Here is a 25905-nt window from a genome sequence, read left to right on the forward strand (position 1 = left end):
ACAGCAGACGCCCTGATCCTCTGGCTCTAACAATTCTGTCCCTTCTTCCACAATGGTCCTTGAGCCTTAGGTGCAGGAGGTCTTGTAGATTGGGACTGGACTCAACAACTCTGCATTTGGACTGGTAGTGGTTTTCTGTCACGGTTTTTCTTTTGCAAAGTTTCCTTGAGGAAGGATAAGGACTGGATTTACCTGAGGGTAGCTGGGTTTCCAGAACCAGGTGTGGTCTCCCTCTCTTGTTGAGTGGGTCTTAAGTCCAATCAGAGAGCTCTGGGTTATTGCCAAGGTATGTGTGTCCCTCTTAGGGTCATACAGCTATCTGGTTGTTGATTAATTCATGGCCATCATAGCTGGGCAGGATTGTTGGTTGCCTCCCTCCTTTGAAAGCTTGCATGATGCCTTCTGCTACCATGAAAGCTAATCCTCAAAGATGGGGCATTCAGGTCCATTTCAGCTCAGGGGTCTCGGGCACTGTTTTTGAAGTAGCATAAAGCGTTTTTTTCCCCCACAAATAACAATAGTTATTACACAAGTATTTATGATTGTTTCACTTATCACTGATTCTATTAGGAATCACATTGTAATTAAATTAGAAACAGTGACTACTCAGTTAGACACGCTATTTTAAAAATAAAGTATTGTAGTATTTTGCAAAACTCCAATAGTACTATGTGGAGATTTTTTAAATTTTTTTTTTAATTTTGGCAAAATTTAGTCTTTACTATAAGTTTAAGTTTTCATATTGAAATAATGCCAAAATGCAAATTATAAACTGCATTTGCCCAGGTTTGTAATTTATCAAATCAAATTCACAGACCCCCACAGCTATCAGATGTTTTCTGTCTTAAGACACAGTGTAGCTAAAGTTTATTCAAAACAGCTTTGGTTTTAAATGAAACTTAGGAAATTTGTATTACAAAGCTTCATTTGGCATAGCTCTAGGAAGACAGCGATATTTAAAGGTAATCTCACCTGTGAGTTTTTTATTGAAGCCTATAAACTAATCTAGATGTGAATGTATAAAAGGGTTTGAAGAGCTTGTTCAGATATCAAGGTTAATTTTCTTAAATATTTTCTACCTTATTTTGTCCAAGTTGATTTTATTTTTAAAGTTAACTCTTAGGTTTTTATTAAAACAGTAATTTAATACATGAGAGTTAAGCAAAGGAATTTGTTAGTAGGTCCTTTTGGACTGTAAGAGGATCGCACATCGAATTTCATCAAGCGTCTCTTCCTGGTTTTCAATTTGCAGCTCTGAGAACATACAGCGTGCGCATCTCTACTTTTTCCATTGTAAACTGGCTGAGGACTTGACCGAGCGCTGCAGAAGAACACTAATGGAGCAACCATTGACTACTCTGAATATTCATGTATTTGTGAAGACAATGAAAGCACCTCTGTTGGTATGTGTTCTCATTTTCCTATACCAGATTTTCACACATGAAATTTAGTGAGCTTTGATTCACAGATACGTTGATGACTGTATCTTAATCTCTCTTTTTTGGACACATCACTTTCATTTCATAGCATTTGAGAGTAATTTCTTGTTAAACATAGAATATCGATTGTTTTTAAAATAGTATTTTTATGTTTTGATTTGTGACATCAGAATACCTAAATATAATGAGTTGATAATGCTGTGTGATAGTTATAATGAGTGCAGATACTTGGTGAGTGCAGAGACCAATCATGGTTAAGACAAGTTCTCTTTTGTGAATGTTTTAATCACTCTTTAAAAAGTTGGTAGCTATTGCAACCTTTAGCCTATTGTGTCTCACTTTGGTTAGCATTAGCCTTCAAGAGTTCTAGAGACACATTTGATGATGGTGACCAGCACTTTCTCTGAAATGTTAAAGGCTTTTTTTTTTTTGAGTATATGGAAAGCATTCAGTAGATTTTCTCACATGATACATCTTTAAAAAAATGGTTCATGTGTTTTTACAAATAATCTGAATAGTACCACAAAGTGTAAATTAAAAAATGCAAGTCAGAAAGTGAGTAGCAGATGATCTCATCCCATTCTCTCTGCACCTTATGCAGATGGAGTGTGGGTGGCTCTGTGGACAAACAAGAGTGTCATCTTATAGTGAGAAGCACTGTATTTAAATCTTACATGGACTTAGAAGAAGAAGAAGCTGATAAGCATTTAAAGGGATTATTCTTCTGATGAACATTTCACTCTTATCAAGTACTCTTTTTTTTTTTTTGGTTTTTCGAGATAGGGTTTCTCTGTGTAGCTTTGCGCCTCTCCTGGAACTCACTTGGTAGCCCAGGCTGGCCTCGAACTTACAGAGATCCGCCTGGCTCTGCCTCCCAAGTGCTGGGATTAAAGGCATGTGCCACCACCGCCCGGCATTATCAAGTACTCTTTAGGAAATACTGTCTCAAGTGTTGAGTTATGAAAACACTAAGAAATTAAAGAGTACGTTTTTTTAAAACTGCAATGTTTTCATTTTAGGTAGAAGGGGGTATTTGCTTTTGCTTTGTAAGATGGGAAAATTAACTTCATATATTCATTTTCAACACGGTTTCCCTGGCCCTCCTAATTTTTGTTAATATTTTTCTTTCTGCACTGTTAAAATCTATATGTTTCTAGTCCACTCTGTAGTCATAACCAGCCTTTTAAAAAGTCAGGTTTTACATTTAATGGACTCAGAGCTAGACAGCCACACTTTTGCTGGCTTAATCCTTTAGCTCTGTATTTTAAATAACTGTTTCTTTAGTTGGATCTTGGTTGCAAAGAAGTTTCCGTTTTTTTGTTTGTTTGTTTGTTTGTTTTGTTGTTGTTGTTGTTGAGACAAGGTCTCACTATATAGCCCAGGCTGGATTTGAACCTGCTATATAGCCCAAGCCAGCATCCAACTCAAGATCCTCCTACCTCACTTTCCACATTTCCAGTTTAAAAAATAATTTAAAGGGAGTAGCTAATAGATAAAGATTGGCAGATACAGCTTGTATCCATGGGCAGAGTACCCTTTGGATTTGTTCTGATGTTCCGTTTGAAGAACAGGAGAAGGGAGGGGACAGTTTACCCCCCAGAAGTCTTCACCATCTCTCCAGCATTGTTTTTTTTTAAATCTTCAGTTGGGTACTAAGAATTCTCTGAATTTTGGGCCGGCAAGATGACTCATTGTGTGAAGGTGCCAGATACCAAGCCTGATGACTTAGTTCTACCCTGGGTCCACATCCACATCCACATCCACATCCACATTCACATAGTAAAAGGGAAAACAGGTGAAAATGTAGGATTTGTTTGTTTGTTTGTTTGTTTGTTTGCCTACCTACCAGTAGGGGAAGAATTTAACTAATACTAAACTTAATAAAAGTGTTCTTTTTCTTCTTGCTATGAACATCTTGAAGTTGTATCCTTTTCCTAGTTTCTACTCATGAATTTTCTTTTGTTTTTGAAAACTATGTTTAAAAATGGATACTCAAGAAGGAGATTCTCTGATTTTATTTCATTTTATGACAGGAAATATGCAATACTAAATTTGAAATGGAAAAAAAAAAAGCCCAGATTTTCAAGACTGCATAGTAAGTTGGGAATAGGTTAAGCGTGGTTGCACCTGAAAACATGGCATGCACAAAGTCAAGGGTTGATGTTGTATTCTATGAGAATGTGCTCTGGAAACAGTTTACAGTTGAGTGGTGCTTTCTGGAACTGTGGAGTATAAATGCCTCTGCTCTGCAAAAGGAATACTAAGTTGCTGAAGTTCAGAGTGGAGTTCCTTTCAAAACTCTCACAAAAGGATGCACAAGCATCTCATTGAATAATTCCTTTCATTCCCTCTGGACTGCTAAGGAACTGATGTGGCTTCTGACTCTTGGTCAGAGACTAGAGGTCAGAGTGATTGGCAGCAGGAAGCTAGGAAAGGTCTGAATGCAAACCAGGTTAGCGGGGGTTAGAGAGCTAGTGAGAATCGGGCTTTTGGCCCAGGGTTTCTGGAAGGGTTGGGAAGAGCCAGGAAGACTCTAGCAATCCTTCTGCAGAGGAGGGATGAGGTACATACAGGGAGCTGACAGTGCTCAGAGACTCCTTGGGAATGAGTGAGGGCTGATGTCTTAGCTTTTGTGGGATAAGGAGATTTTAGAGGTCTGATCTAATGTGGTCACCTCTGACTTTGGATTTGGCCATATTAGTATTTGAGGTTGTTTTTGTTCTTAATGAATAGCCTTGAGGTTGTGAAACAAAGTGTTGCTGGAGGGCTTCTCTCCAGGTTCCCCAAGCCCCGCAGTCCCACAGTCCACTTATAAAATAATCACTCAGACGCTTATATCACTTATAAACTGTATGGCCGTGGCAGGCTTCTTGCTAACTGTTCTTTTATCTTAAATTAACCCATTTTTATAAATCTATACCTTGCCACGTGGCTGGTGGCTTACCAGAGTCTTTACATGCTGCTTGTCCTGGCAGTGGCTGCAGTGTCTCTCCTCCTTCTTCCTGTTTCCCCAATTCTCCTCTCTCTTTTTCCTGCCTATACTTCCTGCCTGGTCACTGGCCATCAGTGTTTTATTTATATAGAGTGATATCCACAGCACTTCCCCTTTTCTTCTTTTTTTAAAAAAGGAAGGTTTTAATTTTAACATAGTAAAATTACATATAACAAAACAATTATCGAGCAAGAATTACAGTTACAATATTAAAGAAGATGTCCTATCTTATATTTGTGAGTTTAAGGTTTTATATCTAACTTATCTTTTATCATAACTGAGGAAATTACAACTATCTAGTTTTCAACCACATCAAAGACCTGAGAAGGAACATAATGGTACCTGAGAAATGGTAGATGGATGCAAGCAACTTTCGGGAATCTTGCAAGAGTAGACCAAGACAGCTGGCAGCCTGGACAGTCACCTAATATTTCTCAGCATTGTTGGTGCATTTAAATTGGCTACAGGCCTAGAGTATCTGACAGACCATTTTTAGAAGCAGGAATTCTGAGAGACCATCTTACCCTGTCTTGGCAGAGTACAGTGGTCGCTTTCCTTGTGTCCCGCTTGTCCAGAAAGGACAGCATTGCATTTGTACTGTCAGCCGTCAAGGCAAGGGCAGTTCTTTGCCCAGTAGGCCATTTTGTGCCAAAAAGACAAACTTTTAAATGGAAATGTCTTAGAAGCCCAACATTCTCTTGGTATCAATTGGTGCAGCCAGGAGCAATTGTGTCTCACGTCAACAGAATTCTAAGTTATTTAAATGCCATATTCTCTAGGTCTATGAAGTGTTTGAAGATAACCTATCTATATGAAATATATCTATGTATACCTAGAAGACTTAACTAACATGGCTACAAATATGATTATCATAGATGACTAATTATTAATCTATTTTTAATTATCCATTACAATTTTAAATGAGTTAAACATAATACCTCAAACAAGAATAGAAATATATATATATATATATACATATATATATAGTATAACAAAATTAACTTCAAGTTTGTATCAATAAACTAAAATTTATATCAATGTAAAACATTTTAAACATAAACTAAAATCTATACCAATGTAAACATTTTAAACAAGTTCTTTAAAAGTAGGTTCATTAATCTACCCTTTTATCTTATCATCTCTATATCCTCCTATATATCTATATCATATCCCCCCCTTTTTTTTTTAGAAAGAGATCACATTTATAATCAACCTGTTTTAAATAAAAAATATTGGTTTTTCTCTGTCCCACACCAGAGGGCTCTTCTGATTTGGGACACAAGACTCTCTTAACCATTTTTTTTAAAGCAATATGTCTGGGTTTAGAGGGGGAGTGAGCCAATTCCACCTCTAAAGCCAGCTTGGTATATTTGGGAATTTGGGTGTAGCATCTCTTACTACTTCCTGCTGGAGGGGGGCGCTGTATCTCATGGGGACACAAAGAAAATTTTAGGCCTATGGGGTAGTCCATGAGGCTGTATTGTGTGAACCAGTTGCCTTGAAACTGCTCTGGATGTTGGATCATCTGGGCCATGGTGTCATCGGAGACCTTTCAGGGGGTCTTGGCTGGTGAAACCTGATGTATCTTAATCTGGAACAAATCCACAGCCTCTGGCTTTCTGTGGAAACAAAAGCAGAACCTCTTTTCCAAAGCAACATATCCTTAAATCCAAATTTTGAAGTCAAGGTACCTTTAAAATATACATTTTGGCATAACTCAACAGCTTTTGCAATCAAATGTTTTTCTTCAGTTACGAATATCAAAGACAACATAATCCAGATTCTCTGTGTGGTAGCCATCTTTATGTGGCTTATTTTTTATATTACCTTGAGCCTACTGCTTTAAACTGCACCATTCTAAGACTGAAAAGGCGCTGTGGCTGCTGGCTCCACCCACTTCAGCTTCCCAACATGGCAGTGGTACGTTTTCCGCCAGCTCAGGGAGTCATCAAGTCTCAGAAATAGTGGGTCTAAGCTTTTATCAAAGCAGCGTGTAGCCCAGAAACCTCTTTTTTTTTTTTTTTTAAAAAAAAAATACTAGTAAAGACTAAATCTACCACACAGCTTAATGTGCCACTGGCAGACGCCTCATTTCCGCCATACTGCTGGTCAAACGCACACGCCAGGAACCCGCCAGTGTTCAAACCTGCGTTTTGTGGCGTCTAGCTGCCCGTATGAGACAAGAAGCAGGAACCTAGTTTTGGCTCTGTTTAGAATTGGTTATTAAATATTCTCAGGTTTAAGGTGGAAACTCGAGCCGTTGGGCGCCATTTGTTGCTGGAGGGCTTCTCTCCAGGTTCCCCAAGCCCCGCAGTCCCACAGTCCACTTATAAAATAATCACTCAGACGCTTATATCACTTATAAACTGTATGGCCGTGGCAGGCTTCTTGCTAACTGTTCTTTTATCTTAAATTAACCCATTTTTATAAATCTATACCTTGCCACGTGGCTGGTGGCTTACCAGAGTCTTTACATGCTGCTTGTCCTGGCGGTGGCTGCAGTGTCTCTCCTCCTTCTTCCTGTTTCCCCAATTCTCCTCTCTCTTTTTCCCGCCTATACTTCCTGCCTGGTCACTGGCCATCAGTGTTTTATTTATATAGAGTGATATCCACAGCACAAAGTAAGGTCAAAGCTTTTTCATAGGAAACAATCCATAAGCCAAAATTGAGTATAACAAGAATATGCTTTTAGGTGGCATGGCAGGGGTAGGGAGGCGCTGGGTTAGTACAGAGTCTAGCCTGTGAGGCCCATCAGGAGTTGATTTGAAGGACTGGTTTGTAGTTTGTTCTTATTCTGTAGCTCCAGCCATGCTCATAGAGACAAGGTCATAGAGACAAGGTCTTATAGTGTGTAGCCCTGTACTCTGGCTGAGTAGAACTTACTTTGTAGATGTTTGTTTCAGGCTGGCCTGAAACACACAGAAATCTGCCTGCCTATAGAGTATTGGGATTAAAGAGGTATACCACCAACACCCCCAGCCTCCAGGGTCACTCTACACCAGTGGTTCTCAACCTGTGGGTTTCGACCCCACTAGAAATCTTTTTGCAGGAGTTGCCTATGACCATAGGAAATATCAGATATTTACATTGTAATTCATAACAGTAGCAAAATTACAGTAATGAAGTGGTAACGAAAACAATTTAATGACCAGGGTGTCACCACGGCATGAGGGGACTGTATTAGCACAGAATGAGGAAGGTTGAGAACCGCTTTCTACAGTGTTCTTCCTGTATTAGTTTACACATCAGTCACATTACATGCCTTTGAGGTGCAGTAGTCATTGGGTTTTGTGAAGTAGACTGGGCTCTAGGCATTTAGGATCTGAAATAACTTGGTTTGTTTACATTAAATTTATATTTTAAGCAAGCAAAAGTAGAAAGTAAGACTCAAACTTTTGTGTGGATAGTATATGTCCTAGTTAGGGTTTTATTGCTGTGAAGAGACACCATGACCATGGTAACTCTTACAAAGGAAAACATTTAACTGAGGCTAGCTTATAGTTTCAGAGGTTTAGTCCATTATCATCATAATAGGATATGGTGACGTGCAGGCGGACATGGTGCTGGAGAAGGAGCTCAGAGTTCTACGTCTTAATCCATAGGCAACAGGAAGTGAACTGAGTGCCACACTATGTAGCTTGAGCATAGGAGACCTCAAAGCCCGCCTCCACAGTGACACACTTCCTTCAACAAGGCTACATCTACTCCAACAAAGCCACACCTCCTAATAGTACCACTCCTTTGGGGGACCATTTTCTTTCAAACTGCCACAGTATATGTCTAATCACTGCAATGTGATAGTATTTCACTTCCAACCCTATGAAAATTAATTCAGGTTGGTGCTTTTGTATATATGTTCATCTCTATTTTTTAAAAGGTATACAGAACTTGGATATTTAATTTAGATATATAATGTAACAATAGGGTGTGTGTATATGTGTCTTAGGTGGAACCTGGCTATGTAGCTCAGGTTGGCATAGCACTTGCCCAGTAGCCCAGGATAATCTTGAATGTTGGACAGTCCTTCAGCTCCCAAGTCCTGAGATCATAGGCATGTTGACCACACAAATCTTGACTATAAATTTGTATATGTATTCAATCTCAAATAGATTGAGATTCTCCCAGATACAAAGTTACCCCAGACCTATTTCTTTTTGCATTTTGGTTTTGTTATTGTTTTGTTTGTTTTTTCAAGACAGGGTTTCACTGTGTAGCTCTGGCTGTCCTGGAATTCACTCTGTAGACCAGGCTGGCCTCGAACTCACAGAGATCCGCCTGCCTCTGCCTCCCGAGTGCTGGGATTAAAGGCGCATGCCACCACTGCCCAGCTCCCCAGACCTATTCTTAAAACATTTATTTTTTATTTATTTATTTTTTCTTGTTTTTTTTCGAGACAGGGTTTCTCTGTGTAGCTTTGCGCCTTTCCTGGAGCTCACTTGGTAGCCCAGGCTGGCCTCGAACTCACAGAGATCTGCCTGGCTCTGCCTCCCGAGTGCTGGGATTAAAGGCGTGCGCCACCAACGCCCGGCAAACATTTTTTTAAAATTATTTTTAATTATGTGTATATGCGTGTACCTGTTTTGTGGGTATGTGCACGTGAGTGCGGGTGCCCATTCCCTAGAGTAGAGTTAGAGGCAATTGTGAACTGCCCTGTAGGGATGCTGGGAACAGAACCTGGTTCTCCTCAAGAGCAGGAGGTGCTTTTAACTGCTGAGTCATCTCTTCAACCCAAATCCAGACCTATTCTTAAGGTTCCCAGGAATGAACACAGATTGGGAAATGGTTAAGTCATCGTCCTAATGGCTAAACCCTAGGACATTTCTCCCTACCCCTTTTCCAGACAGGGTTTCTCTGTGTAATAGCCCTGTCTGTCCTGGAACTTGCTCTGTAGAACAAACTGGTCTCGAACTCAGAGATTCATTTGCTTCTGCCTCCAGAGTCTGGATTAAAATCATGTGCTACCACTGCTGGGCTCCAAGGACATTTTGGAAAAAGTAAAATTATTTGATAAAAATGGTAAAAGTAGATATATATGTTTATAGTGTTTTTTTTTTCCTGAAAAGTATTTTGCTTTTTGTTTATGCATTGAGATCTAAGACAGGTGAATTAAATTCTTATTTACTTCACTTCCTAGGGACTAATTTGGTAGTAGACAGTATCCTATACATTTAAAAATTTTTTAAATGTATTTTTAAAATACATTTTTATGTTTTGTGTGTGTGTGTGTGTGGGGCAGGGTATGTGTGTATATACACATGCGTATGCCAAGGTTTGCGTGTGAAAGTCAGTCAGTGTGGTCTGTCATGTTGGGTTAATACCATACAGTGAGGATATTTTCTCTTTTTCTCTAAATGAAGACGGAGGTGGCTGAAGATCCTCAGCAGGTTTCAACTATTCATCTACAACTAGGATTGCCACTGGTCTTTATTATCAGCCGGCAGGCTACGTATGAAGCCGACCGAAGAACTGCGGAGTGGTTGGCATGGCGACTTCTGGGGAAAGCGGGCGTGCTGCTGCTGTCGAGGTACCGCGCGTTGGGTGTTAGTGATGCTTCAGTGCGGCTTCCCTCGTTTTGAATATTGCAGTCTAAGCACAAAAACCTTTATGTCTAACAGGTTCTTGTACAGTCAGAGCTACTCCTGAGCTGAGGACTATACACTAGTTAGTAGCTTGATTAAAATTAAAAAAGAGGACCAGAAAATCCAGCTGGTATTTGCACATGAAGAGTCCCAGTCTCACTAAATTGTAATCTTCTATTCACAATCGTTTTTAGAATCAGAACGTGCAGTTCTCTTTTAGATTGACATCTTGGGTGGCTTCTTCGGATTAACGAATAAGAGATTTATTTCCACTTTGAAAAAGGGACTCTGTGGACGGGAGCATTCCTCAGCACGCTAATGTGGCCTTCCGAAGAGCAGAGAAGGTTAGTCACTTTACTCACTGGTCTATAACGCTACCTCTTTTAGCTCAGGTGATCCATGGGGACTAAAGTCAGAAAAAATTATATAGGTGAACATGGGAAAAGAGACGGACACATTAGAAAATAAAAACAGCAATTATGCATTTAAAGAATGATAATTTAAATAATAAACCTGCATTGCTTTAGTTTATATGGACTACTTTTCCCTAAAATTATATTTAGTTATTTGATCTTATTATGTAATGCCTGCCTTTTTAAATTGTCTTGAATACCACTGATTACTTTCCCTGGCAAAATTTCTGGAAGCAAAATTTGCCAAAGGAAATGAGATTTGTTTTATTTTCTTTTTTTTTTTGAACAGGGTGTCTCTACAGTGTAATTCAGACTGACCCTTAACTTGGAGTCTTCTGTTTCAGCCTCCTGCATGCTTTAAATGCTAGGGTTACTGGTGTATGTTATTCCCTGTGTGTGTGTGTGTGTGTGTGTGTATGTGTGTGTGCGCGCTCCGATACACATGTGGAGGTCAAAGGACAATTTGTTGAAGTTCGTGTCCTCCTTGTTCTGTGTGGGTTCCCTGAATTGAACTCAGGCCTTCGGGCTTGGTAGCAAGAGCTTTTCTTAACTGGGAATAAAGAATAATTTCATGTTTAGAGTTAGATAGGAAATTGCATTTTATGGAAGAAGTTTCTTAAAAGAAGTATTAATTCTGTTATTTGCTAGAATATAAAATTAATGCGTTTTGATTGGTTCTATTTGCAAGGAAATTGTGTATATTCACATTTCTTCTCTTTTGTCTTGAGATCTAGAACCTGCAATTTTTTTTGTAAGACTTTTCACGCACACTAGTTGTGACAAAAAGCGAGTGAGGATTCCAGTTCCTCTTTTTTGTCCCTTTAAGGAGGGCATCTGTCTTTAGCTGAAGCACATGTTGGATGCTTTCTCTTTGTAGTAATTGTGGCATTTACTTCCTTTTTGTTGTTTAATTTAATTTCAAAACTGAAGTTTAGAGTTGTGATTTTATTTTAGTTCCAAGGCAGGAAGATATTTTAGATTGAAATGCTTTGTTACATATTAGAGCTCAAGATACCACGTGACAACAAACACTAGAAGGATGTAGGGGAAGAGAAGCCCTTACACACTGATGGCAGGAGTGTATATGGGCCAGCCATTGTGCAAATCAGATGGAAGGTCCTCAAGGAACTAGAACAATAGCCCGCATAGGCCTGGGGAGGGGGAGCGGCAGGTGTGGTGCCGACCGGCACCTGAGTGTGGATCTTCAGAACTCAGGAACACCTGCCCTCATTGTGAGTGTCTGTAACCACAGAGCCCCCCCTAGTGAGAAGGGAGACAGAGACACGAGGATCCCTAGAGATGTGAAGGCCAGCTGACTTGGTCAGCCAGCAGAGACCCAGTGTCACACGGACTGGAGAGGGAGGACCCAGAAGGTTGTCTTCTGACTGCCATGCATGTGCTGTGCCACATCTGCACCCACATTCACAGGCACGGGCCTTGTCTCAGTTGTAAGAGTGTCACAAAACACCACAACCAAAAACAACTTGGGGAGGAAAAGATTTATTTGGCTCACACTTCCACACGAGTTCATCATTGGAAGAAGTCAGGACAGGAACTCAGAACAGGTTAGGAACTTAGAAGCAAGAGATGATGCTGCTTGCTGGCTTGTTCCTCATGGTTTGCTCACCCCCCCCCCCCCAGCCTCTTGTGTTTTTGTTTTGTTTTTATGAGACAGGGTTTCTCTGTGTAACCACCTTGGCTGTCCTGAAATTCACTCTGTAGACCAGGCTGGCCTTGAACTCACAGAGATCCGCCTGCCTCTACCTCGAGAGCACTGGGATTAAAGGTGTGTGCCACTGCTGCTGAGCTCAGCTGGCTTTCTTATAGAACCCGTGACCACCAGCGCTGGGAGGCCACCATCCACACTGGGCTGGCCCTTCTCTATCAATCGCTAATTAAGAAAATGCTCTACCTGCCTTGCCTGCTTGAAGTTTGATCTTCTGGAGGCATTTTCTCAACCGAAGTTCCCTCCTCTTAGATGACTATAGCTTGGGTCAAGTTGGCACAAAACTACCCGGCACTCGTGTCATTCACACACATGAACGTCATATACACGTATACATAAATACTTTGTACACAAAAGCATCGAAAGAAAACGGGGGGGGGGGGGCAGGAGAGACAGCCCATTGGTGAGGAGTGCTTGCTGCTTTTGCACAGGGCGAAGTTCTGTTCTCAGCACCCACAGCCACCTGTAGTTCCAGCTCCAGGGGCTGGTGCTCTGCCTCTATGGCACCTGCACTCATGTGCATGCACGCGCGCGCGCGTGCGCGCGCGCACGCACACACACACACACACACACACACTTTAAGAGTAAATCTTTAAAACTGCCTACAAATGAAACTACCATATGATCCAGCTATACCACTCTTGGGCATCTGTCTGAAGGATTCTTAAGTCAGCAGACCACAGGGATATTGCACATCCATTCTTAGTGTTTTACTGTTCACAATAACTAGAAACTGGAATCAGTCTAATGTCCATCAACAGATGAATAGACAAAGAATGTAGTACATGTGTACAATATTTGTGCGGTGGTTAAAAAAAATGAAATTATGACATCTTAGGAAATCATTATGTTACGTGAAATAAAACAGACTCGGAAAGCTAAATGCTGCATGTTTTCTCTCATATGCAGAATTTAGGTGAGTGTGTGTGTGTGTGTGTGTGTGTGTGTGTGTGTGTGTGTGTGTGAGAGAGAGAGAGAGAGAGAGAGAGAGAGAGAGAGAGAGAGAGAGAGAGAACACTAGACAAACAGCAGGGGGCACTGTTCAGCAGGAGGCAGTAGACCCGCAAAGGGGGTGCAAGAAGGTTGGGGGAGGGCAGAAGGGGAAAGGGAGAGATAAGCACAAAATAATGTTGACTGACTTGAAAACGTCGTAACGACACCTGTCACTTTGTGTGCTAACTTGAAAAATGAACATCTCTAGGAAGCGCCTGTGGAATTTCTGGTGTTAGATGACGTTGATTTAATAATTGCCCATGTGAAAAATCATATGTACGCTGAAGAAATAGAGGAAGATGAGGACGGAGATGAGGAAGGCCCCGATCTGGGTAAGAACTGCAAGATCACCCTTCCAGCCCCCCACAGCCCCAGCCCAGCAGTGAAATACCCGGCAGATGAACATCTTCAGTGGTGCGATCTCATTCAGGATCTGTGGGGGAATCTGGGGAGGGGGACTTGGAATCACATTGGTTGACTGGTGAGCAGATGAATGGGGCTTTCTGTTGCGTTTGGTGGGGACCTTTACTGTTTCACGCCGGGCTTCCAGCTCCCCACACTTTCGCCTCTGTCTCACATAGTCAGTCCTTTTCACCCACTGGGCTTGAACTTCACAGACCCACACAAAGCCGTAGCGTATTTCATTTTTATCGTTCCTCCTGGGAAATGAAATTGTAATTAACATTATTGTGTTTGTAGTTGTAAATGCGTGTAGTTGTCAGCAGTATTCGTGGTGGATTTCAGTAACATTTGACTATTTATTTACTTATCAGTCACTTTTGGCTTTTATTCTCACTGCTGACACGGCTTTCTTTGATTGACAATCAAGTGCTCTCAGAGAACTAGGCTCACCTTTGATTTATAGCTGAGGAATCTGTTTCCACAGTTATGTGACTTGTCCAAGGTCACACCAGCAGTACAGTGGTGGAGCCCAGCCCAGAACTTAAGCATCCTGACACAAGACTGATTTGCTATCATTATCATTCCTAACATTTTTTTATGACATTAATCCTATTCTGTAATTGCTTATTTACCTTTTTCTGTGTGTGCCTAAACTACAAATCTCTGAATCAGGGATCTTGTCTTGTTTTTGTCCCACTATTGAGTATTTGAATGCCCTGTGTATATCATTATATCATCACCATACTCTCCAAGGTGCTCCCCTTGAGGTGCACCCGTTATCATGATCAGCATCACAATGCTGTCCTTAAATAAGAACGTCAGCTGCTACAGTGACCTGCTCACTGGTTTGAGCTGAGCGCGGGTTCTCATCTGGTGTGTAGAGTGGAGTTTCTTGTGTTTCCTCCGCAGATTTCTTCTAACTTTAAACTAGCTGACCTGAGTTCTGCTCTCTTGCTGCCTGCTCTGTTCTACTTGTCAGGTTAGGGCACCTGTTCCTGACTCGGTTTAGTGAGATTCCTCTCCTCAGCAGCAATTGCTTGTTTCAAGATTTCCTTGTGGAAGTCATGTCTCCTCTTGCCTCCTTCTGTTTGCTTCAGTTTGCCCTCTACAGAACTGCTTTCCTCAGTACCTGCTGTCTTGCCCCAGCTTGTTCCTAGTTTTATGGGGGAAAGAGAGGGACAGATAAACTTTTTCCATTTTAACCTCCTATTATGTGTAATCTATATTGGCCTTTGGTATTGCATAATGTCGTGCCTTGTATGCATAATCCCCTCTCTACCTTGAATCATCCCATTTACAGAGAAATAGAAAAGGGTTTTAGGAAAGAATTCGTCACAGTGCAATTTAAGAGACAAGTACCTCCCAGAGGAAGTGGCCGAAGTGTGAATTAGAATGGAGAATCCTGGGTTCCATAAAAAGGCAACACATAGAAAAAGAAGAAAAATGTATAAGTGTTGTGTAGTACACAAGGAAGAGAACCTTCAAGAGTTCTGTTATTGAGACTGTAACTTCTTGGTGCCACGGGAGGAGGGCCACTCTTATAGGAAGGCAGTGGACATGTAGGCTTTTAGGGTTTCCTAGTCCGAAATTCTTGGTTCATTTTTCTGCCTGCAGTTCCAGCAGTTTGGAGTTTTCTCTTGCCATGCACTCTTTACAGTTCGTCTCACTAGTCATTAGTGCCTGTGTGTGATAAGTACTTTCATGTCTCCGAGCCTTTGCAGCATTATTCGATTGTATAAAGCACTCTTTATTCCTGGCCTGGTAGACTTTCCATCTCCTGGTTAAAATTTCCCTATTAAGAGCCCTCACTGTATCCTTTACCTTCAAACTGATCAGAATTTGTAACTGTATCTTTATTCCTTGATGAGTTTATTGCCCTGCTTGTCCATTGATAGACGTGCCATGTGGTCAAGAATAAGTCTTTTAACCCTTTATTTCAGTGTTTATCATCATGCTTGGTACCCTGTGGGCTCTAGATAAGTAAAAAGTAAAATGTGGTGGACTCCTTTAGGATTCTGTAATATAGTGATTAGAAACAAAATTGCCATATTCCCATTGTTTATAGAATAAAATTAAATGATTGCTCCAGGAATTGACCAATTTTGTGAATTCTGGGTCAGAAAGCATCTCAAAGTCATTAAGTTATAACCAGGCAACTGAGAACTTTTCTAAATATCATACATACTGTTTAGAAAACATGGATTCAGAAATTTGTATAAAGTACTACCTTTCCTATGACAGCTCGTGGCATTTTGAATATTTAATTATGTAATCTATATGTAAATTAAGCTCTCTTTAAACCATTTTAGCTATTCAGGATGATGAAGTGGAGGAGACTGTTTTCAGAGATAGGAAGAGACCGTTACCTTTGGAGCTGACAGTGGAGTTAACACAGGAAACATTTAACTCGACAGTCATGACTTCTGACAGCATAGTGCTCTTTTATGCTACTTGTAAGTATGTTCTTTGGAAGGACGCTGTATTTCATGTGAGCACCCTTAAAGAAGATGGGTTTTATGTGTACTTCCTATGTATTATACATTGTAAAATGGCAGAGTTTTCGTGTCTCAGGTAGACTGCACACATTGAAGCATTTACTTTTGATTCTAAGCAGTAAAACTGCTTTTCTCTTTTTCTAGATATATAATTTACAAAATGAAGGTAAATGATTAAGCTAGAAATTCAGCTAGTTACTTTTGACAACTAGTGTGATTGAATGTAACTATTTTAGATATATCAACATTTTTTATAGTAGTACAGGAAATGTATTATCTTTAAGGAATAGCCATTTCAATGTATACAGCATGAAAAAAAAATGAGTTGCATTTGGAATCCGTATAAGTGATTGAATAATATAGAGTACTCTTAGTATGATTATTTGTTATTTGGAAATGCTAGTTTTGGTAATTCCCATAAATCTCTGCACGTGTTTATGTGTGTGATATAAGTATGGGTGCTCTGTAGATAATCATGTCCTAATGTCTGTTGAACTTTCTGATTTTATTGTAGGGCATGCAGTATCCATGGCATTTCTGCAATCCTATATTGATGTGGCAATTAAATTGAAAGGTATTATCCTGTGATATGCATGCTTATTTTGTGATCTGAATATGAAACTTTTTGTAACACTGTCTTAAGGATGCGAACAAAAAAACAAACCACACATAAAATTTCAGATTGTGACTCTAAGATTAAATGAGTAATCAGGAGGGTTAGTGGTGACACCTCTACCAATTCTTTCATCCTTCAGGAGTGTTTTAACTAGATTGAGTTTTTTATGTTTCAATGCGGAGTTGAAAATTGTCATTTCAAGATCTATGAGGAGTTGTGTTGGAATTTTGATGGGGATTGCATTGGATCTGTAGATTGGTTCTGGTAGTGTGGCCATTTTAAGTATAAATTCATGAGCGTGGAAGATCTTTCCATCTTCTGATGTCTTTGATTTCTTTCTTCTGTGTCTCAAAGATTTTAATCCTACAAGTCTTTCATTTGCTTGGCTAGAGTTACTGAAAGATATTTTATATTATTTGAGGCTATTGTGGAGGATGTTGTTTTCTTGATTTCTTTCAGAGTCCATTTGTCATTTATGTATAGGAAGGTTACTGATTTTTGTGAGTTAATTTTGTTTACTTCTGCTTTGCTGAAAGTGTTTATCAACTTTAAGAGTTTCCTGGTAGAATTTTTAGGATCACTTATGTATGTTATGATATTGTCTGCAAATAAAGATAGTTATACTTCTTCCCTTCCTATTTGTATCCCCTTGATCTCCTTTAGTTGTCTTACTGCTCTAGCTAAGATTTCAAGTACTATATTGCATTAGATATACACACAGATATGGAGAAAGTGGACAACTTTGTCTTGTTCCCAATTTTAGTGGAAATACTTTGAGTTTTTCATTATTTAAGTTGATGTTGGCTATGCTTGCTATAAGTTGCCTTTATTATGTTGAGGTATGTCCCCTATATTCCTAATCTTTCCATGACTTTAATCATGAAGGGATGTTGAATTTTGTCAAAGGCCTTTTCTGTATCTAATGAAATGATTTTTTTTTTTTGTGATATATATTTTTTATTTTACAATACCATTCAATTCTACATATCAGCCATGGGTTCCCCTATTCTCCCCCCTCCCACGCCCTCCCCTTACCCCCAGCCCACCCTCCATTCCCACCTCCTCCAGGACAAGTCCTCCCCCGAGGACTGTGATCAACTTGGTAGACTCAGTCCAGGGAGGTCCAGTCCCTTCCTCCCAGACTAAGCCAAGTGTCCCTGCATAAGTTCCTGGTTTCAAACAGCCAATTCATGCATTGAGCACAGGACTTGGTCCCACTGCCTAGATGCCTCCCAAACTGATCAAGCCAATCAACTGTCTCACCTATTCAGAGGGCCTGATCCAGCTGGGAGCCCCTCAGCCTTTGGTTCATAGTTCATGTGTTTCTATTCATTTGGCTATTTTTTTTCAATAATTGAGTAAAACTGAAATTTATTATATGCCACAGTCGTCCTAGGGACCTCCATGCTATATATATATATAGCCTTTATGGTTCTATGGGTTGTGGTCTGATTGTTCATTTTATATCTAGAATCCACCAATGAGTGAGTACATACCATAACTGTCTTTCTGGGTTTGGGTTACCTCACTCAGGATGATTTTTTCTAGTTCCATCCATTTGCCTGCAAATTTCATGCTTTCATTGTTTTTCTCTGCTGAGTAGTACTCCATTGTGTATATGTACCACATTTTTTTCATCCATTCTTCCGTTGATGGGCATCTAGGCTGTTTCCAGGTTCTGGCTATTACAAATAGTGCTGCTATGAACATAGATGAGCATGTATCTTTATGGTATGTATCAGCATTCTTTGGGTATATGCCCAAGAGTGGTATGGCTGGGTCTTGAGGTAGTTCGATTCCTAATTTTCTGAGAAACCGCCATACTGATTTCCACAGTGGTTGTACAAGTTTACATTCCCACCAACAGTGGAGGAGTGTTCCCTTTGCTCCACATCCTCTCCAACATTGGTTGTCATTGGTGTTTTTGATCTTAGCCATTCTAACAGATGTAAGGTGGTATCTCAGAGTCATTTTGATTTGCATTTCTCTGATGATTAAGGATGTTGAGCATTTCTTTAAATGTCTTTCAGCCATTTGTAGCTCTTGTTTTGTGAATTCTCTGTTTAGCTCTTTAGCCCATTTTTTAATTGGACTGTTCAGTGCTTTGATGTCTAGTTTCTTGAGTTCTTTATATATTGTGGAGATCAATCCTCTGTCAGATGTGGGGTTGGTGAAGATCTTTTCCCAATCTGTTGGCTGTCTTTTTGTCTTATTGACTGTGTCTTTTGCCCTGCAAAAGCTTCTCAGTTTTGAGAGGTCCCATTTATTAATGGTTGTGCTCAGGGTCTGTGCTGTCGGTGTTTTATTTAGGAAATGGTCTCCAGTGCCAATGCGTTCAAGAGTGCTTCCTATTTTCTTTTCTATTAAGTTTAGTGTAACTGGATTTATGTTTAGGTCTTTGATCCACTTGGACTTGAGTTTTGTGCATGGTGACAGATATGGATCTATTTGTAATCTTTTACATATTGACATCCAGTTATGCCAGCACCATTTGTTGAAGATACTTTCTTTGTTCCATTGTATAGTTTTGGCTCCTTTGTCAAAAACCAGGTGTTCATATGTGCATGGATTAATGTCAGGGTCTTCAATTCGATTCCATTGGTCCGTATGTCTGTTTTTATACCAGTACCAAGCTGTTTTTATTACTATGGCTCTATAGTAGAGTTTGAGGTCCGGGATGGTGATGCCTCCAAGGGTTGCTTTATCATATAGGATTCTTTTATCTATCCTGGGTCTTTTGTTTTTCCATATAAAGTTGAGTATTTTTCTTTCCAAGTCTGTGAAGAATTGTGTTGGGATTTTGATGGGGATTGCATTGAATCTGTAGATTGCTTTTGGTAAGATTGCCATTTTTACTATGTTAATCCTACCTACCCATGAGCATGGGAGATCCTTCCATTTTCTGATATCTTCTTCAATTTCTTTCTTTAGAGATTTAAAGTTCTTATCAAAAAGGTCTTTCACTTGTTTAGTTAGTGTTATCCCAAGGTATTTTATATTATTTGTGGCTATTGTAAAGGGTGATGTTTCTCTGACTTCTTTCTCAGCCCTTTTATCATTTGTGTATAGGAGGGCTACTGATTTTTTTGAGTTGATCTTGTATCCTGCCACTTTACTGAAGGAGTTTATCAGCTGTAGAAGTTCCCTGGTAGAGTTTTTGGGGTCACTTATGTATACTATCATATCATCTGCAAATAGTGAAAGTTTGACTTCTTCCTTGCCAATTTGTATCCCTTTGATCTCCTTTTCTTGTCTTATTGCTCTAGCTAGAACTTCTAGTACTATATTGAATAAATATGGGGAGAGTGGACAGCCTTGTCTTGTTCCTGAATTTAGTGGTATCGCTTTGAGTTTCTCTCCATTTAATTTGATGTTTGCTGTTGGCTTGCTATAAATTGCTTTTATTATGTTTAGAAATGTTCCTTGTATTCCTATTCTTTCTAAGACCTTTATCATGAAGGGGTGTTGGATTTTGTCAAAGGCTTTTTCAGCATCTAGGGAGATGATCATGTGGTTTTTTTCTTTCAGTTTGTTTATATGGTGTATTACATTGACTGATTTCCGTATGTTGAACCATCCTTGCATCCCTGGGATGAATCCTACTTGGTCGTGATGGATGATTGTTTTGATGTATTCTTGGATTCGGTTTGCCAATATTTTGTTGAGTATTTTTGCATCAATGTTCATGAGGGAGATTGGTCTGTAGTTCTCTTTCTTTGTTGCATCTTTGTGTGGTTTGGGTATCAGGGTAATTGTAGCCTCATAAAAAGAGTTTGGTAGTGTTCCTTCTGTTTCTATTGTGTGGAACACTTTGAAGAGGATTGGTATTAGTTCTTCTTTGAAAGTCTGGTAGAATTCTGCACTGAAACCATCTGGTCCTGGGCTTTTTTTAGTTGGGAGACTTTTGATGACTGTTTCTATTTCTTTAGGGGTTATTGGTCTATTTAAATGGTTTATCTGGTCTTGGTTTAATTTTGGTATTTGGTATTTATCCAGAAAATTGTCCATTTCTTCCTGGTTTTCCATTTTTGTGGAGTACAGGTTTTTGAAGTATGATCTGATGATTCTCTGGATTTCCTCATTGTCTGTTGTTATGTCTCCCTTTTCATTTCTGATTTTGTGAATTTGGGTGCTCTCTCTTTGCCTTTTGGTTAATTTGGCTAGTGGTTTGTCTATCTTGTTGATTTTTTCAAAGAACCAACTCTTTGTTTCATTGATTTTTTGTATTGTTCTCTTGTTTTCTATTTCGTTGATTTCAGCCCTCAATTTGATTATTTCCTGGCGTCTATTTCTCCTGGGTGAGTTTGTTTCTTTTTGTTCTAGAGCTTTCAGTTGTGCTGTTAATTCCTTGGTATGGGATTGCTCCATCTTCTTTATGTGTGCATTTAGAGCTATGAATTTTCCTCTTAGCACTGCTTTCTAATGAAATGATCTTATGGGTTTTGTCTTTCAGTCTGTTTATATGGTGGATTACGTTTAGTGATTTACATAGCCGAACCATTCCCAAGTCTCTGAAATGAAACCTGCTTAATCTCGGCAGATGGTCTTTTTGATGTGTTCTTGGATTTGGTTTGCAAGTATTTTATTGAGAATTTTTGCATCTGTGTTCATAATGGAAATTAGTCTATAATTGTCTTTGTTGTTTCTTTCTTTCTTTCTTTTTTTTTTTTTCCGAGACAGGGTTTCTCTGTGTAGTTTTGGTGTCTGTCCTGTATCTCACTCTGTAGACCAGGCTGGCCTTGAACTCACAGAGATGATCTGCCTGCCTTTGCCTCCAGAGTGCTGGGATTAAAGGTGTGCACCACCACCACCACCACCACCACCACCACCACCACCACCACCACCACCACCTGGCTGTTGGTTCTTTATGTGGTTTAGGTATTAGAATGACCATGGCCGTTTCAAAAGAATTGGACAGTGTTCCTTATGTTTCTATTTTGTAGAATAATTTGAGGAGTATTGGTATTAACTTTTCTTCAAAAGTCTCATAGAATTCAGTGCTAAAACCACCTGGCCCTGGCCTTCCTCTTTCTTTCTTTCTTTCTTTCTTTCTTTCTTTCTTTCTTTCTTTCTTTCTTTCTTTCTTTCTTTCTTTCTTTCTTTCTTTCTTTCTTTCTTTCTTTCTTTCTTTCTTTCTCTCTTCCTTTCTCTTCTTTCCTTCCTTCCTTTTTTCCTTTCTTTCCTCCCTCCCTCCCTCCCTCCCTCCCTCTGTCTCTCCCTTCCTTCCTTCCTTCCTTCCTTCCTTCATTTATTTATTTATTGGTTGAGAGAATTTTAATGACTGCTTCCATTTTAGTAGGGGTTATAGGTCTGTTTAAATTCCTTGTCTAGTCTTGATTTAACTTTGTTAAGTGGTGTGTATTAAGAAAGTTATCCATTTCTTTTAGACTTTTCAAATTTGATGGAGTACAGGTTTTTAAAGTATGTCCTTAGAATTCTTAGGATTTCCTCGGTGTCTGTTGTTATGTCTCTAATTTTGTTAATTTGAATCTCCTCTTTCTGCTTTTTAGTTAACTTGGCTAAGGTTTTTTTTTTTTTTTTTTTTAATTTATTTTACAACACCATTCAGTTCAACATAATAGCCACAGATTCCCCTGTTCTCCCCCTCTCACCCCCCTCCCCCTCTCCCCAGCCCACCCCCATTCCCACCTCCTCCAGATCAAGGTCTCCCCCGAGGACCGGGGTCGACCTGGTAGACTCAGTCCAGGCAGGTCCAGTCCCCCCCTCCCAGACCGAGCCAAGCGTCCCTGCATAAGTCCCAGGATTCAAACAGCCAACTCATGCAACGAGCCCAGGACCCGGCACCAATGCACAGCTGCCTCCCAAACAGATCAAGCCAAATGACTGTCTCACCCATTCAGGGGGCCTGATCCAGTTGGGGGCCCCTCATTGGCTAAGGTTTTACAATTTTATTTTCTCAAAGAAACAGCTCTTTGTTTTATTGATTCTCTGTAATTCCGTTGTTATCATTGTTGCTATTTTATTTATTTCAGCCCTGAGTTTGATTATTTCTTGCTGTCTGTCCTTTTGGGTGTGATTTTTTCTTTCTGTTCTAGAGCTCTCAGTTATGCTGTTAAGTTACTAGTATGAGATCTTTCCAATTTCTTTATGTAGACAGTGCTATGAACTTTCCTCTTAGAACTGCCTTCACTGAAAAAAAAAAAAAAACTGCCTTCATCGTGTACCATAAATTCTGATATCTTGCAATTTCATTTTCAGCCATTTCTAGAAAGTTTTAAATTTCCTTCCTAGGATCTGTCTCAACCCAATTTTCATTCAGTAAAGAGTTGTTCAGTTTCTGTGAGTTTGTTAGCTTCCTGTTGGTTGTTGTTGATATCCAGCTTTAATATGTGTTTAGGATGCTGGGTGTTGGTTGTTGTTGGTTCAGTTTTCTTGTACCTGTTGGAACTTGCCTTGTATCCAAGTAAATGAAGTGTGTGGTCAATTTTAGAGAAAGTTCCATGAGCTACTGAGAAGAATGTATGGCTTTTTTTTTTTTTTTTTTGTGTGTGTGTGTGTGTGTGTGTTTTGATGAAATGATCTGTAAATATCTCTTAGATCCATTTGGTTATGACATCAGTTAGTTTCTGTACTTCTTTGTTTAGCTTTTTGTCTGGGTGACCTATTGGCAAGAGTGGGGTATGAAAGTCACCCACTCACTAGTCAGGGCTACTATGTAATTTAATGTACCTTAAATGTGTTTCTTTTATGAACATTGATGCCCTTGTGTTTAGTGCACAGATGTTAAGAATTGCACTGTCCTCTTGGTGGATTTTTCCTTTGATGAGTATGTAGTTCCTTCCCTATCTCTTCTGATTAGTTTTGGGTTGAAGTCCTTTTTTTTTTTTTTTTTTTTTTTTTTTTAAATCAGACATTAAAATGAATACACCAGCTTGCTTCATAGGTCCATTTGATTGGAATATTTATTTCCATCCCTTTCCCCTGAGGTGATGTCTATCCTTGATGTTAAGGTTTGTTTTTTTGGATGCAGTAGAAGGACGGATCCTGTTTTCAAATCCATTCTGTTATTGTGTCTTTTTATTGGGGAATTGAGATCATTGATGTTAATCAATGAGCATTGTTTGTTGATTTCTGGTTTTTTTTTTTTTGGTTCTTATGATGTGTTTTTTCCCATCTTTTGATTTGCTGGTCTGATGTTATTTATTTCTTGTGTTTTCCTGTGTGTGGTTAACCTTTTCAGGTAGAAGTTGTCTTTCTAGTGCCTTCGGTAGGGCTGGATTTGTAGATAGATATCTCCTTAAATTTGATTTTCTCATGGAATGCCTTTCTTTTTCGATCTGTTGTGATTGAAAGTTTTGCTGGGTATAGTAGTCTAGCCTGGCGTCTGTGGTCTCTTAGAATTTGTAGAGCATCTTTCTTTTAGAACACTTTCTGCCTCCAGAGTCTCCAGTGAGAAGTCAAGTGTTACTCTAATAGGTCTGCCTTTATATGTTACTTGGTCTTTTTCCCTTGTAGCTTTTAATGTTCTTTCTTTGTTCTGTACATTGACTGTTTTGATTAGTATGTGTCATGGGGAATGTCTTCTCTGTTCCAGTCTGTTTTGTGTTCTGTACCCTTCTTGTACCTTGGTAGGCATCTTCTTCTTGAGGTTTGGGAAATTTTCTTCTATGATTTCGTTGAAAGTATTTTCTGTACCTTTAACCTTGCTTCTTCTCCTTCCTCTGTTCCTGTTATTTATAGATTTGGTCTTTTCATAGTGTCCTAGATTTCCTGGATGTTTGTACCTGGAGTTTAAAAAAAATCACTATTTTCTTGACTAAGGTATCCTTTTCTTCAAGAGTGTCTCCAGTGCTGGGGCTCTCTCTTCCGTCTTTTATTCTGTTGGTGAGGCTTACCTCTAAGGTTCCTTTTCAGGTTTCCCCATTTTTCATTTCTAGATTTTCCTCAGTTTGTGTTTTCTTTATTGATTCCATTTCCACTTGCAAGTCTTGAACTGCTTTCTTCTACTGTTTCTTTGTGTTTTCACAGATTTCTTCAGTGGATTTATTCACTTCCTCTTTAAGGACTTCTAACATATTCCCAAAGGCTCTATCGAGGTCCATGTCTTCTGCTTCAGCTATATTGCAGTTTTCAGGGCCTGCTGTGGTAGAGTTGCTGGGTTCTGGTGGTGATTTGTCTTGGTTGTTTTTTTTTTAAAACGATTTATTTATTATGTATACAGTGTTCTGTTTGCATGTATCCCTTCAGGCCAGAAGAGGGCACCAGATCTCATTACAGATGGTTGTGAACTACCATGTGGGTGCTGGGAATTGAACTCAGGACCTCTGGAAGGACAACCAGTGTTCTTAACCTCTGAGCTATCTCTCCAGCCCTTGTCTTGGTTGTTATTGATTATGTTTTTTACTGAGACGTCTAAGCATCTGGGTTTGGGATATTTGTAATTCTAGGTCCTGATATCAGGTCTTATCTTTTTTGGGGTGGTTTTCTGTTCCTGGGTTTTGTTGCCCTTTCTGGTTCTTAGGAGAGTGTAGATGGCTATGTGTTGCCTGGTAGGGAATGCTTCTGAGATCCTACCAGGTGTGGCTTCTGGGTGTTCCAGGTAGAATGTGTGTTTTTGGTATTGGGAGCTGACACTTAGGCATAGAGATGGGCTTGGGGTGGGTATTGATGGAGTCCACAGAAAGGAGGAAAGCAGGGTGTCCCACCAGTGTATGCTTAGTCCCCTGGGATTGGTAGCAGAGAGTGAGGAGAGGCCACAGCAGGTAGTCTAGGGATCAGAGTAGGGGATGGGATTTGGAGGAGAGGAGGGAGAGTGCAGACTTGAAAATTGCTTACCTACTTCCCTGGTCAGCATGGGGGAGGTCCAGTTCCCAAGGAATACCGAGAGTGTTGTTGGCTGAGACAAAGGCATGGGGTGGTGAAGATGGCTGTAGGAGAAGATCTGTGTGGTCCTCTAGAGATGGGTCAGAGAGAAAGGGAAGGCTTTGGTAGGTGATCTCCTACAGAGCTGGAGATGAGACAGGGGGATTGGATGTAGAACAGAGATGATAGGGCGAAGGCCTGAAGACCCCTACCTGCTTCCCTGGCCTTTGTGCTTGGTGGGTTGCAGGGAATTAGTTTTCTTGCTTTCTGTGACTGTGATAAAACACCATGACCAAAAGCAACTTAGGCACAAGAGGGTTTATTTCTCCTCACAGCTTACAGTCCTCCATGAAAGGAACTCAGGGTAGGAACTTGGAGGCAGGACTGGATTAGAGACCAGGAAGGAATGCTGCTTGCTGCCTTGATC

At 39.9% G+C, this 25905-nt stretch overlaps 1 protein-coding gene across 2 annotated transcripts in view; it reads left to right on the plus strand.

The window, feature by feature from the left end:
• Positions 1–25905, plus strand: part of Txndc16 (thioredoxin domain containing 16) — a 91614-nt gene that overhangs the window by 36930 nt on the left and 28779 nt on the right. For both annotated transcript variants that reach the window (XM_028873622.2, XM_028873620.2), the window contains exons 9-14: positions 1253–1403; positions 9789–9955; positions 10294–10354; positions 13351–13474; positions 15854–15997; positions 16554–16613. In XM_028873622.2, coding sequence (XP_028729455.1) covers positions 1253–1403; positions 9789–9955; positions 10294–10354; positions 13351–13474; positions 15854–15997; positions 16554–16613 — 707 coding nt within the window. The remainder of the gene's footprint in view (positions 1–1252; positions 1404–9788; positions 9956–10293; positions 10355–13350; positions 13475–15853; positions 15998–16553; positions 16614–25905) is intronic.

This window comes from Peromyscus leucopus, chromosome 9 (assembly GCF_004664715.2).
Source record: "Peromyscus leucopus breed LL Stock chromosome 9, UCI_PerLeu_2.1, whole genome shotgun sequence".
Lineage (NCBI taxonomy): Eukaryota > Metazoa > Chordata > Mammalia > Rodentia > Cricetidae > Peromyscus > Peromyscus leucopus.